Genomic DNA, 14,228 nt, shown 5'->3' with positions numbered 1-14,228 from the left:
TCCCGATTCCTTCCACCGTCCCAGGTGGCTCCAAGCTCCAATGATGTGGAGGGATTGTTCCCAAAATCCAACCTGAACCTCCCTGTGGCCATTCCCTCTCATCCTGTTCCCATTCCCTGGGAGCAGAGCCCGACCCCCCCGACTGTCCCCTCCTGGCAGGGACTTGTGCAGAGCCACAAGGTCCCCCCTGAGCCTCCTTTGCTCCAGGCTGAGCCCCTTCCCAGCTCCCTCAGCCCCTCCTGGGGCTCCATTCCCTTCCCAGCTCCGTTCCCTTCCCTGGACACGCTCCAGCCCCTCCAGGTCCCTGCAGGATTTCCGCCTCCATCCCTCATTTTCCACATTCCAAGCACGGATCCATCCTGGCAGAGCTCTGTCTCCAGGGTGCCCCGCAGGACATGGAATAGGAAAACCTTTCCTTTGTTTGCTCCATAATCCCCAACCAAGAAGAAATAATGCATCCCGTAGAAACCAGCCCTTCTTCTTCTCCAAGATGAGGAAAAAGCTGCTGTATCCACCTGGATTTCAGGGTTTGGAAAACAACGTTATTCCCTGCCTGCCGGAGCAGCAGCACTTTTTTTTTGGAAAGCATTCCTTGGGTTTATTCCATGGAATATCCTGAGCTGGATGATCCCACAAGGATCATCCAGGCCAATTCCAGCTTTTCCTCAGAGGTGGATCCTTCAGGGCCCAGATTCTTGCAGCTCTCCCTGTTTTTTAACCTGTTTGGAATCCACAACATTCCCAGGAGTGGTGGGGTGGCTCCTCTTGGATCCAGGTGGATCCAGAGACTTTTGGCTCCCAGGTGCTCAGTGCCCGGAGAGGGCTGAGGAAGGAACAGGAAATTCCTCCTGGAATATTCCCCCTGCAGAGCTGCTCCAGCTCTGGGATCTAACATCGGGATCTGGAGCTGCTGGAGCGAGTCCAGAGGAGGTCCTGGAACTGCTCCAGGGGCTAGGGAGAGCTGGGAATATCCAGCTGGAGAGGAGAAGGATCCAGGGAGAGCTCAGAGCTCCTTCCAGGGCCTGAAGGGGCTCCAGGAGAGCTGCAGAGGGACTGGGGACAAGGCCTGGAGGGACAGGAGCCAGGGAATGGCTCCCACTGGGAAAGGGGAGATTGGGATTGTGGGATCTTGGCAAGGAATTCCTGGCTGGGAGGGTGAGGAGGGGATGGGCTGGAATTCCCAGAGAAGCTGTGGCTGCCCCTGGATCCCTGGAAGTGTCCCAGGCCAGGCTGGATGGGGCTTGGAGCACCCTGGGACAGCAGAAGATGTCAAAGTTGGAACGGGACAATCCTCAAGGTCCCTTCCCACCCAAAGCATTCCATGAATCCATGACAAAGCCAGAGCCATTCCAAGCCCTGCAGCAGAGGCCAGGGACAGATGGGACCTTGGGAAGGAATTCCTGGCTGTGGAGGTGGGGAGGGGCTGGGCTGGAATTCCCAGAGAATCCCTGGATCCTTGGCAGTGTCTAAGGCCAAGCTGGATGGAGCTTTTAACAACCTGGGATAGCGGAAAGTTGGAACGGGACAATTCTTAAGTTGGAATGGGACAATCCTTAAGGTCCCTTCCCACCCAAAGCATTCCATGAATCCATGACAAAGCCAGAGCCATTCCAAGCCCTGCAGCAGAGGCCAGGGACAGATGGGACCTTGGGAAGGAATTCCTGGCTGTGGAGGTGGCGAGCCCTGGCACAGGTTCCCCAGAGAAGCTCCTGTCCTTCCTGGGATCCTTCCCAAGCCGCTTCCCCCCCGGCAGGATCCGAGCGAGACGGAATTAAAAATTCAGGACCTCTCTGTGCCACCGCTCAATTCCGAGTGTTCCATAATTCATCAGGACCCTGCTCCCTCCCTTCCCCGCTGTTTCTGCTGATGGAAAAAAGGGAAATTTTCTGGGTCACCCGTAATTTTATCAGCCCTGAGGAGCAGCTCCGGTTTCCAGGCTGGTTCTGTACCTGGAGCTCGCTCAAATCCCAGGATCAGGGAGTCTGGGATGCTCCAAACCCCGGGACCCACCAGGATTTGCCCTCGTGGTGCATCCCAACTTCCAGGGATGCCTCCTGTATCCCTGAGGCGATTCCAGGGACACTGAGGGATGGTGAATGCCATGAATCCGGTCAGGCTCTGCCAGCACTGAAGTTTTCCAAGGGCCAGAATTCCAGGTGTCTGTGCCAAGAGCATCCTCCAGGAAATCCCTTTTTCCCTTCTCTGCTCCCTCAGCCTTTGGATGCTGCTTGATCCATGGGCAAGGTCTGCTCCTGAAGCCAGGGAGAGGCTCTTTTTTGGGAATGGCATCTCCACCCATGGATCCATCCGTCCATCCATCTGCCCATCCATCTATCCATCCATCCATCCATCCATCCATCCATCCATCCATCCATCCATCCATCCATCCATCCATCCATCCATCCATCCATCCATCCATCCACCCACCCGTCCGTCCGTCCATCCATCCATCCATCCATTCATCCGTCCATCCATCCATCCATAGATCCATCCATAGATCCATCCATCCATCCATCCATCCATCCATGGATCCATCCATAGATCCATCCATGGATCCATCCCTCCATCCATAGATCCATCCATCCATCCATGGATCCATCCATGGATCCATCCATAGATCCATCCATGAATCCATAGATCCATCCATCCATCCATCCATCCATGGATCCATCCATAGATCCATCCATGGATCCATCCCTCCATCCATAGATCCATCCATCCATCCATCCATGGATCCATCCATAGATCCATCCCTCCATCCATGGATCCATCCCTCCATCCATGGATCCATCCATAGATCCATCCATGGATCCATCCCTCCATCCATGGATCCATCCATGGATCCATCCATCCACCCATCCATCCCTGGGAACATGCAAGAGCCAAATCCTGGGTCCTCCATCCCAGACACCCCTGGAAAGGTGGGATAAGGAAAGCAGAGGGATTCCACACCTTTCAGCGCCTTTTCCAGGGAATTATCCCGCTGAACCCTCATGGAATTGCCCAAGGCCAGGTTAGATGGGGCTTGGAGCACCCTGGAATGGCGGAAGTTCCCCATTCCAATTCGGAACCTGCAGTTTTCCCACGGATTTCCAAATCCCTGCTTGGGCAATCCTGACTAATTCCAGCTCCTTCTTCTTGCAGCTCCCGCCTGGAGCTTTCTCTGGAGCCTTTTTTCCCCCTCTCCAGTCAAATTGCATCTTCATCCGGAATTGTCTCAGGCTGTGGAATTAGAGCTTCCAAAATCACCTCCCTCCTAATTATCCCCTTCCCGCCACTTGCAGGAGCCCGTAATTACTCCAAGTTCATTTTTCCCTGGAATACCTGGAGAAATGTGGGACAATCCAGCTGCTCCAGCCCAGCAGCCTCCAGGTACTAAAAGTTGCTCCAGCCAAGATTTTTCCCCCTTTTTCCTTCAGGAAACTCTTGTAGAAATTCCCAGTAAACGGAAATTATTTTTTCTTTGGAAGGCGAGTGAAGTTTGTTCCCCCTTTTTTTCAGGAAACTCTTGCTCCAGCAGGAGATAATTTTTCGCAGATGATTTTTCCAGATAATTTTCCACTGATGATTTTTTTGGAAAATTTTCTGCAGATGATTTTTCAAGATAATTTTCTGCAGATGATTTTCTAAGATAATTTTCTGCAGATGATTTTCTAAGATAATTTTCTGCAGGTTATTTTCTGGATAATTTTCTGCAGGTTATTTTTCTGGATAATTTCCCGCATATTATTTTTCTGGATAATTTTCCACGGATTATTTTTCCAGAAAAACTTCCACGGATGATTTTCCGGGTTATTTTCCACTGATTATTTTTACGGATAATTTCCTACTGATTATTTTTCTGGATATTTTTCTGTGGATTATTTTTTCAGATAATTTTGCACGTATTATTTTTCCAGAAAATTTTCCACGTATTATTTTCTGGAAAATTTTCCACAGATGATTTTTCCAGATAATTTTCCACAGATTATTTTCCAGATAATTTTCTGCAGATCATTTTCTGGATAATTTTCACATATTATTTTTATGGATAATTTTCCACATGTTATTTTTTTGGATAATTTTCTACGGATTATTTTCTGGGTTATTTTCTGCTGATTGTTTTTACGGATAATTTCCCACTGATTATTTTTCTAGATAATTTTCCGTGGATTATTTTTTCAGATAATTTTTCACTTATTATTTTTCCAGATAATTTTCCACAGATTATTTTCTGGAAAATTTTCCGCATATTATTTTTCCAGGTAATTTTCCATGGATTATTTTCGAGAAAATTTTCTGCAGATGGTTTTTACGGATAATTTTCCATGGATAATTTCCCAGATAATTTTCCATGGATGAAACCAGGATCCCTCCGGAGACACAAAGGACTCGAGCTGTGCCATGATCTCCATGGCTGGAGAAGAACAAAGACTGGGACCAAGCTCTCTTTCCATCCCGGAGACTCCAGGGATGGATTTAACCCTTCGGAATCCGGATCTTTGTGTCCCTGTCAGGTAACGGAGCAGCTCCCGCCTCCTCTCCGCTGGATGGGTTTTCCATAGGGAAATTATCTCTGCTCCGGGTTTGGAATGTGGCCTTGGGCCTTTGGCCAGATCCCGTTGCTGCTCCGGAGGAAAACAGGGACAAGGAGGAGACAGAACCCCCCAGAGAAAAAGTTCCTGGGTTTTGTGCACATTCCTTAAGGACTGGGATCTCTGCCTGGTGTTGTCCCTGTTTCCTGCACAAGGAAAACCAGCTCGGAAAGGCTCAAAAGTCCCAAAAGTAAGTCTGGGAATGGGAGCACAGGGATGATGCTCCGTAGCCTCTGGATCACGGCTGCCTCTTGGATTCATCCCTGGTTGTGCCTCTGCTTTTTTCCCCTGGATCTTCCCCTCTCCTGGGTGTGATTCCCATTCCCACATCCCTCAGGAGTGCCCCGTGGTGGCTTTTTCTGCTCAAATCCCAAAAATATTTGGGATCTCAAATTTCCTCCACCCAGCCTCTCCCAGGGCACAGAACCGTGGGAGAACATCCCAGGGATTTTCTCCCATCCTGGAGGGGTCCTGAAGGTCTCCCAGGGGACCACTGAAAACACCTGAATTCCAGCAGGATCCCGGTATTCCCACCCAGGTCATCCCACCTCACACCAGGATTTTCCAGGATGGGATCAGATGGATAATTTGGTGCCATGGGAATATCCCGGGTTTTATTCAGGATGTGGAGCCCCCACAATTTTTCATCCTTCCTTCGTGTGGAGCTTTTCCAGTGGGAATTTCCACCTGGGAATGGCCCACGGGCAGGACGTGGCTCTTGGATGCTTCGGATGTGTCCTGGAGAGATTTCCAGCCTGGAAATTCCCAATCCAGGAGCTGGGGACAGGATTTTTGGGATGCCATGGTCCCTCTTGGCGGGGGTTAGGAAGTTTCTCCCTCATCCCTTTTCCTTGGATACTCAGCACCCTGGGAATGCTCCTGGCGACCCTCCAGAGTCGGGATGAACCCACCAGGATGCAGAGGCACCTGGATGGGGCCGAACAGGGATCACATTCCCGGGAATTGTCTGCTGGTGACAGCCACAGGCACAGGGAACAAAGGGAGCTGCAGGGACGTGACTCCCTGGTCATTGCGGAGGCTCTGGATCAGGTCCTGGATCAGGTATCCCGCCTTTTTCCAGGCCTTTGATCAATGGCCTTCATCAGCTGCTCGTGAATTATTCATGGAGCGCCCGGATCAGCTTTCCCAAGCCTCTCCCTCCTCTCCTCCTCCTCCTCCTCCTCATCCTTCAGCGGATTTGGAGTTCCAGCTCTGCCTCTGTTTTATGGGAATTCCTATTCCAGACATTCCTTCCTGGAGGGGTGTTCCCAATCCTCTCCCTCCTCTCTTTTCCAGCTCATTTCTGGACAAGGGGGAAGGGCTGGAATTACAGACCACAGGAATTCTTTTCCTGCATTGTCACCGGCATTCCCGGAGGAAGGTTCCCAAAATTCTCCCTCCTCTCCCCGCAACTGATTCAGAGGATGGGCCGGAGTTCCAGCACTGCCCTGTTTTAATGGAATTTCTTTTCCCATTTATTCCTTGCATTCCTGGAGGGATGTTCCCAAAAATATCACAGCCTCATCCAGCTTAATCCCAGATAAGGAAAATGGGCTGGAGTTCCAGTGCTGCCTCATTTTAATGGGATTTCCTATTCCACATATTCTCAGCGTTCCTGGAGGGATGTTCCCAGCACCAGTTCCCCTCTTCTCCTCCCAGCCAGGAATCCCTTCCCAAGATCCCACCATCCCAAGCTCCCCTTTCCCACTGGAAGCCATTCCCTGCCTCCTGCCCCTCCAGCCCTTGCCCAAATCCCAGCTCTCCTGGAGCCCCTTTGGGATGGGGAAGCGACTTCAAGGATTCCCTGGATCCTTCCCTGATCCAGCTGCATATTCCCAGCTCTCCCAGCCTGGCACTGGATCCAGCCCCATCCCGATTCCTCCTTGAGAAGGAATTCCAGGATCCAGAGGCTTCACTGGGAATTCAGGGACTCCAGGGAGGGTCTCCCTTCCCTTTTCCATCCCTGAACTCCATCAAAATCCCTTGGGATGGATCCTGAGTGTCCTTGCTCCCAGAATCCCGGAATGGTTTGGGATCCATGGACCTTCAATCCCATCCCTGGGACACCTCCCACCATCCCAGGGTGATCCAACCTTTCCTTAGACACTGCCAGGGATCCAGGGATTCTCTGGGAATCCCAGCCCAGCCAGGAATCCCTTCCCAAGATCCCACCATCCCAAGCTCCCCTTTCCCACTGGAAGCCATTCCCTGCCTCCCTCCAGCCCTTGCCCAAATCCCAGCTCTCCTGGAGCCCCTTTGGGATGGGGAAGCGGCTCCAAGGATTCCCTGGATCCTCCTCTTTTCCAGGTGTCCTCCTGGATCCGTGTGGGAAGGGGACCTTAAATCCCATCCCATTCCAAGCCCAACCCTTCCCGCTATCCCAGGTGACTCCAAGCCTCATCCAACCTTTCCCTGGACACTTCCAGGGATGGGGCAGCCCCAGTTTTCCCCGGACACAACCAACCCAGCTCCTGCAGGAATTGGAAAATCCAGGAAAACAACATTCCGGCATCAACTTCCACCTGGACAATCCACCCAAAAAATTCCAATTTCCTTTAAAACACGGAAATCTCATGGAAACAACCCTCACGACTTGGGAAAAACTCGGTTCTGAGCGCCGCAGAATTCCTGGGGTGGATTCCTCACCCCCTGAGCCGCTCACACAGCACTGGAAATTCCCGGGAAACTGGGAATTCCCTCCCGCCTCCAACGGGAAGCGGAGCTGCCTCTTCCTGTGGGATGAGATCCGTGTGGGCCGTGGGAAGAAGGGACTCACCTGTTGGTGAAGACTTTGCTGTAGCTGAACACTTGGATCTCCAGGATCTCATTCCCGTCGATGTTGGTCGCCACCGGCCAGCGGAAAGTCTGGGAAAAGGAGGAGAGGGATGAGGTGGGAGTGTTCTGGGAAAAGGAGGAGAGGGATCAGCTGGGAGTGTTCTGGGAAAAGGAGGAGAGGGATGAGCCAGGATCAGTTGGGAAAAGGGGAGGACAGGGATGAGCCAGGATGGTTTTGGGAAAAAGAAGAGATAGATGAGCCAAGAGAGTTTTGGAAAAGGAGGAGAAGGATGAGCCAGGACCAGCTGGGAAAAGGAGATGGAAGAGCCAGGATTGTTTTTGGAAAAGGAAGAGATGGATGAGTCAGGATCGTTTTGGGAAAAGGAGAGGGAAGAGCCAGGATCGTTTTTGGAAAAGGAGGAGAGACATGAGCCAGAACCAGTTGGGAAAAGGAGATGGATGAGCCAGGAGGGTTTTGGAAAAAGGAGGAGAGGATGAGTCAGGATCGTTTTGGGAAAAGGAGGAGAGACATGAGCCAGGACCAGTTGGGAAAAAGGGAGGGAAGAGCCAGGAGGGTTTTGGGAAAAGGAAGAGATGGATGAACCAGGATTGGTTGTGAAAAGGAGAGGGATGAGCCAGGCAGGATTAGTTGGGAAAAGGAGAGGGAAGAGCCAGGGTTGGTTAGGAAAAGGAGAGAGAGGAACCAGGAGCATTCAGGAAAAGGACAAGGATGATCCAGGAGTTTTTGGGAAAAGGAGGAAATGGATGAGCCAGGAGGGCTTTGGGAAAAGGAGGAGAGGGATGAGCCATGATTGGTTGGGAAAAGGAGGAGAGGGATGAGCTGGGAGTGTTTTGGGAAACGGAGGAGAGGGATGAGCCATGATTGGTTGGGAAAAGGAGGAGAGGGATGAGCCAGGATTTGGAGGAAAAGGAGGAGAGGGATGAGCCGGGAGCGTTTTGGGAAAGGATGAGATGGATGAGCCAGGACCAGCTGGGAAAAGGGACGAGCCAGGAGGGAAAAGGAGGAAAGGGATGAACCAAGAGGGTTTTGGGAAAGGAAGAGGTGGAAGAACAAAGATCGGTTGGGAAAAGGAGGAGAGGGATAAGCCAGGATTGGTTGGGAAAAGGGGAGGGAAGAGCCAGGAGCATTTTGGGAAAAGGAAGAGACGGATGAGCCAGGATCAGTTGGGAAAAGGAGACGGGAGAGCCAGGAGGGTTTTGGGAAAAGGAGGAGAGGGATGAGCCAGGATTGGTTGTGAAAAGGAGAGAGAGGAACCAGGAGCATTCAGGAAAAGGACAAGGATGATCCAGGAGTTTTTGGGAAAAGGAGGAGAGGGATGAACAAAGGGTGCTCCAGGGAGCGGCAGTGGAAGGGACGGGGATGGAGAAAGGCAGCTTTTCCCAGGAAAAAGGGCTGTTTCACATGGATGTCACTAAGGATGTGCCCAGGGCCAACTATTCCATGGATTCACACGTGGAAAATATGAATACAGACATTGCATGAGAATGGGAATACGGAGCCAGGCTGGGAGAGCTGGGAATGTGCAGCTGGATCAGGGGAGGATCCAGGGAATCCTTGGAGCCGCTTCCCAATCCCAAAGGGGCTGCAGGAGAGCTGGGATTTGGGCAAGGGCTGGAGGGGCAGGAGGCAGGGAATGGCTTCCAGTGGGAAAGGGGAGCTTGGGATGGTGGGATCTTGGGAAGGGATTCCTGGCTGGGCTGGGATTCCCAGAGAATCCCTGGATCCCTGGCAGTGTCCCAGGAAAGGTTGAAGCACCCTGGGATAGTGGGATGTGTCATGGTTGGAACTGGATGATCCTTAAATTCCCTCCCTTCCAAAACCATTCCATGATTCCATAAAACATGATCCCTTTCCTACTTTTTTTTTTTTCCTCCCAAGGCAAATCCCTCTGTCAGCCCACCCCCCTGCATTCCCGGTTTTCCAAGCCCCAGGACTCCCCAAATCCCCCCTTCCCAAGCCACTCCTGGTGCACCCTGGGTTGGGAATGTGCCAGAGGCAGCGGATCCGGGATCCAGGATCCCTCCCAGGAGCAGCAGGGCGGGATTGAAAACCTCGGGAAGAGAATTTGCTCATCCAGCAAATCCCCAGGAAGGAACCGGTGCCTCCTCAGCACTTCCCGAGCTATTTATTCCCGGTTTTAATTGGTCTGCAGAGTCAAGGAAGCAAAGGGAAAATTACTGGAATATAAAGGGGAATGGGAAATGGCGCTAACGGATCCTGCAGCAGGATTTATCCCGAGCTCTCCACGTGGGCATTGGATTTCTCCTTGGTTTTTTTTTTCCCAAATGTTTTGATGCTCCAGGGATTGGCTCCAGTGATCAAATCATCCAGAAATCCCAAGGTTATGAAGTCAAGGAGTTGGAAAAATCCTTGGAAATCACCAAATCCAAGAATTTCCAGCACTGCCGGGGCCGCCATTGGTCCATCTCCCCACATCCATGTGGATTGAAATCCCGCTGGGAATTCCACCACTGGACAGCCCTTTCCAGGAAGGAATTCTGCAGGAATTCTGCAGCATGAATTCTGCCCCTCTGGCCCGAGGAATTGTCCCATTCCCACTTTTCAGGGCTCTGCAGCAGCAGCCCTCCTTTTCCCAGAGAGAAGAGGGGAAAAATGGGAATTTTCCCAGCCAGGTTCCCTTGTCCCTGTCCGACCTCCATCCAAAAGGTGCTGGATGTGCTTTGGGATCCACCAAATCCCAGGAAATCCACCCGAATCCAAGGAAAGGCAGAGGAAGCAGCAGCAGTTGTGGGGAGTGATGTCCAGGGATTCGCTAAATTCCGGGATCGTGTTTGCCAAAGGAAAAGGGGGAAAATAAACCTGGAAAAGCGGTGGCTGGGGCCACAGGTTGATCCGAGGGGTTTTCCAATGGGAAACTGGGCAGGCCCTGGCGCAGAATTCCCAGAGAAGGCGCAGCTGCCCCTGGATCCCTGGAAGTGTCCAAGGCCAGGCTGGACAGGGCTTGGAATACCCTGGGATCGGGAAAGGTGTCCCTGCCCCTGGAACGGGATGAGTTTTAAGGTCTCTTCCCACCCAAAATTCCATGATTTTTGTTTCCTGGAATGATCAGGAAAGGTGTCCCCGTCCCTGGAACGGGATGAGCTTTAAGGTCTCTTCCCACCCAAAATTCCATGGTTTGTGTTTCCTGGAATGATCAGGAAAGGTGTCCCTGTCTCTGGAATGGGATGAGCTTTAAGGTCTCTTCCCACCCAAAACTCCGCGGTTTGTGTTTCCTTGAATTGGCAGGAGCAGCTCCCGCCTCAGGAGCTGTTTGAAATTATCCCAGGAAACTTCATCTCCCAGGAATTTGGGCTCCTTCATTCCCAGAGATTCCCTTCCCTCCCAGGCTGTGGGGGATCTGCAGGAAAAGCCACTCCAAGATGAAATCCTTTGGGATTTCAGCACGGAACACAAATATTCCTGATTAATTGGGGAGCTGTGCACAGCCTCCGGAATATTTTAGGATCCGGAGCAGCAGAGGGTTTGCAGAATTCTTTAAGGAATGAGGGAGAAAATAATTGGAAAAGAAACGGAGCGGAACCAAACAAATGGAAACCGGTGGGGTTTGAAATCCAAATCCTGCCTGGGGGCGGATCCTGATCCACGGGAAAGAGGGGGCAGGAAAAGAGGGAATTAACACGGAAAAGAGGAAAAAAGGGAATTAACACAGAAAAGAGGGGGCAGGAAAAGAGGGAATTAACATGGAAAAGAGGAAAAAAGGGAATTAACATGGAAAAGAGGGGGCAGGAAAAGAGGGAATTAACATGGAAAAGAGGGGGCAGGAAAAGAGGGAATTAACATGGAAAAAAGGAAAAAAGGGAATTAACATGGAAAAGAGGGGGCAGGAAAAGAGGGAATTAACATGGAAAAGAGGAAAAAAGGGAATTAACATGGAAAAGAGGGGGCAGGAAAAGAGGGAATTAACATGGAAAAGAGGAAAAAAGGGAATTAACATGGAAAAGAGGGGGCAGGAAAAGAGGGAATTAACACGGAAAAGTGGAAAAAAGGGAATTAACATGGAAAAGAGGGGGCAGGAAAAGAGGGAATTAGCACGGAAAAGAGGAAAAAAGGGAATTAAGACGGAAAGGAGGAGAAAAGGGAACTAACATGGAAAAGAGGGGGCAGGAAAAGAGGGAATTAACCAGGATTTCCTCAGCTCTGAGATCGCAGGATCCAGGGATTACCCAGGTTGGGAAAACCCTCTGGGATCGTCGAATCCAAGATGTGCGACTAGGACAATTCCTGGAGTGCCACATCCAGGAATTCCTTGGAAAGCTCCAGGGATGGGGACTCCAAACCTCCTTGGGAGCCCCTTCCAAGGCCTGGCCGCCCTTTCCATGAGGAATTATTCCCAAAATCCAGCCTCAAATTCCCTGGCACAGCCTGGAGTTGTTTCCCTTTGTCCTGTCCCTATTCCCAGGAAGCAAAGCCCGACTCCCATCCTGCTCCAGGATTTGGGATCTGCCGTGGATAATCCGAGTGGTTTGAACTCCAAATATTCCCAGGAATTCCCTGTGCCCACAGGAGGGTGGAGATTCCCTGGATATTCCCCCGGCAGGAAGGATTTGATCCAGGAATGCCCCCCTGGCATCGCAGAGCCTGTGGCTGCTCCAGGAGGGATTAGCTTCCCTGGAAGTTCTGGAATTCCAGGCTGGACACAGCTCCTGATCCAAATGCGATCCCAACCATTCCCAAACACATTTTTCCAACAGCACGTGGTGAATGGGGGGGAAAAAAAATCCCATGGATCTGGTGGGAGATGGAGCTGGATGGGGCTTGGAGGGGGAAAAATTCCCAAAAATTTGGGATGTTCCAGCCCTGGAAGTGTTCATGGAATGGTTTGGGTGGGAAGGGAACTTCAATCCCATCCCATTCTGTGGGCAGGGAAACTTCCCTATCCCAGGTTGCTCCAAGGGTTTTCCTTGGACATTTCCAGGGATCCAGGGGCAGCCACAGCTCCTCTGGGAATTCTGCGCCTGAAGGAAAAAGAAGGAATTTCAGGGAGGGAAAAAAAAATCCCAACTTTTTCCTCCTGAGACAAAGGAAAATGGAGCCAAAATCCCAGTGGGATTTTCCCAGATTGGACGAACAAATTTTCCCTGAAATTCGGTGCAGGAAACACAGAAATTTTTATGTTTTTAATTTATTTCCCCACCTTGGAAAATTCCATAGAGATTTTCCCAGCTGTCTCTAGCCAGGAATCCCATTTGGCCCCTGCCAGGAGAAACCTTGGGGCAGACAACAAAGACGCCAAGAAAAATTTGGGAACAGGGATTTCACCGGGATTGGGAATCCTGTGTATTCACCTGGACAGGGAATCCTGGGAAAACAAGCAGGATTTTTGGGATAAGAACAATGGAAAACTTCTCCTACCTCATCAAACCTGGCCTCGTCCTCGCAGTTTTCCAGAACTCGGGTGTAGAAAGAAAGTCCTGGAAAGGAAAAAAGAGGGAAAAGAGGTGGATAAAGGGCTGGGAGACCCTGGGAGACCCTGGGAGACCCTGGAATGTTGGGATCTGGGAACAGCCGGATGGAAAAACCCCACTGGAATTCCACCTCCTGGGAGAGGCCCCTTGGTCCTGCGGCGCCAACCCTTCCCAAATCCAGGAGCATCCCGACTTTTCCTGACGGCGGAATCGTTACCCGCCGGTTCTCCAGGGGGTATCCATGAGTGATATCCCTCATTTCCCGGCCCCATTCCGAGAGGAAGCCTCTGCTGGCAGCTCTTTGTGATCCATTAACTCCCGGCTCCCTAATTAGCCCCGGACACAAACGCAATTAAGCGGGAATGGAGTGGGAATTCCCGTGGGAAAGCGACTCTGGAGCAGAGCTCAGATCCTGCTGGAGCTTCCCAAAAAATGGGCCAGGTGATGGAAATTCCTTGTTTTCCTGCCTTTTCCCCAAAGCCAGGCTGAATAGACGGAATTCCTGGAAAATCCTGGAAAATCCTGGGAAATCCTGGGTTTTTTCCATGTGTGGATGGATCCCGGAGCCATTGGGAGTTTCCAGGATTGGATCCCATTCCCAAATCCCTGATGGAAAACTGGGACAATCCCAAAGGCAAAGCTGAACCCCCACTCTGGATCCTCACAGGATCCCTGGGGAATGTGGGAGCCAAATCCAAAGCTGTGGATGGAGAAGAATCCCTGATATTCCAGGATTTTGGGAGCGGATTTTGGCCACGGAATCCATTCATCCAAAGCCAGCTGAAAAGTCAGAATTCCCAGAAAATCCTGGAGTCATCCCTGGTTTTTTCCATATTTCTTTCTGAATAGATCTGCAAGCCTTTTGGAGCCATCTGGATTCGATCCCATTCCCAAATCCCTGATGAAAACCGGGAGAATCCTAAAGGCAAAGCTGAAATTCCCCTCACAGGATCCCTTGGGAATGTGGGAGCCCAATCCAAAGCTGTGGATGGAGAGGAATCCCTGATATTCCAGGATTTTGGGAGCGGATTTTGGCCATGGAATCCATTAATCCAAAGCCAGGCTGAAAAGCCAGAATTCCCAGAAAATCCTGGAGTCACCCCTGGTTTTTCCATGTTTTTTTCCGAATGGATCCGGGAGCCTTTTGGAGCCATCCAGATTCGATTCCATTCCCAAATCCCTGACGAAAAACTGGGACAATCCCAAAGGCAAAGCTGAAATTCCCCTCACAGGATCCCTTGGGAATGTGGGAGCCAAATCCAAAGCTGTGGATGGAGAGGAATCCCTGATATTCCAGGATTTTTGGAAGCGGATTTTGGCCACAGAATCTATCTTCTCCCTCCACTTCCAGAGCGGGATCCACCACCCGCCCTCCCTGGCTGCTCCCACGGATCCGGAATTCCATCCGTGCCTCAGTTTCCCCCAGTTTGG

The 14,228-nt window shown here is 51.2% G+C and overlaps 1 protein-coding gene across 1 annotated transcript in view; it reads right to left on the bottom strand.

The window, feature by feature from the left end:
* OTOF (otoferlin) overlaps nt 1-14,228 on the bottom strand; it is a 113,294-nt gene that overhangs the window by 93,791 nt on the left and 5,275 nt on the right. The window contains 2 exon segments of the mRNA XM_030945276.1: nt 7,351-7,439; nt 12,745-12,803. Of these exon segments, the coding sequence (XP_030801136.1) occupies nt 7,351-7,439; nt 12,745-12,803 (148 nt within the window).

Source organism: Camarhynchus parvulus, chromosome 3 (assembly GCF_901933205.1).
Source record: "Camarhynchus parvulus chromosome 3, STF_HiC, whole genome shotgun sequence".
NCBI classification, from domain to species: domain Eukaryota; kingdom Metazoa; phylum Chordata; class Aves; order Passeriformes; family Thraupidae; genus Camarhynchus; species Camarhynchus parvulus.
Note: the sequence above shows the minus strand (reverse complement) of the source record. Positions and strands in the feature narration are given on the sequence as shown.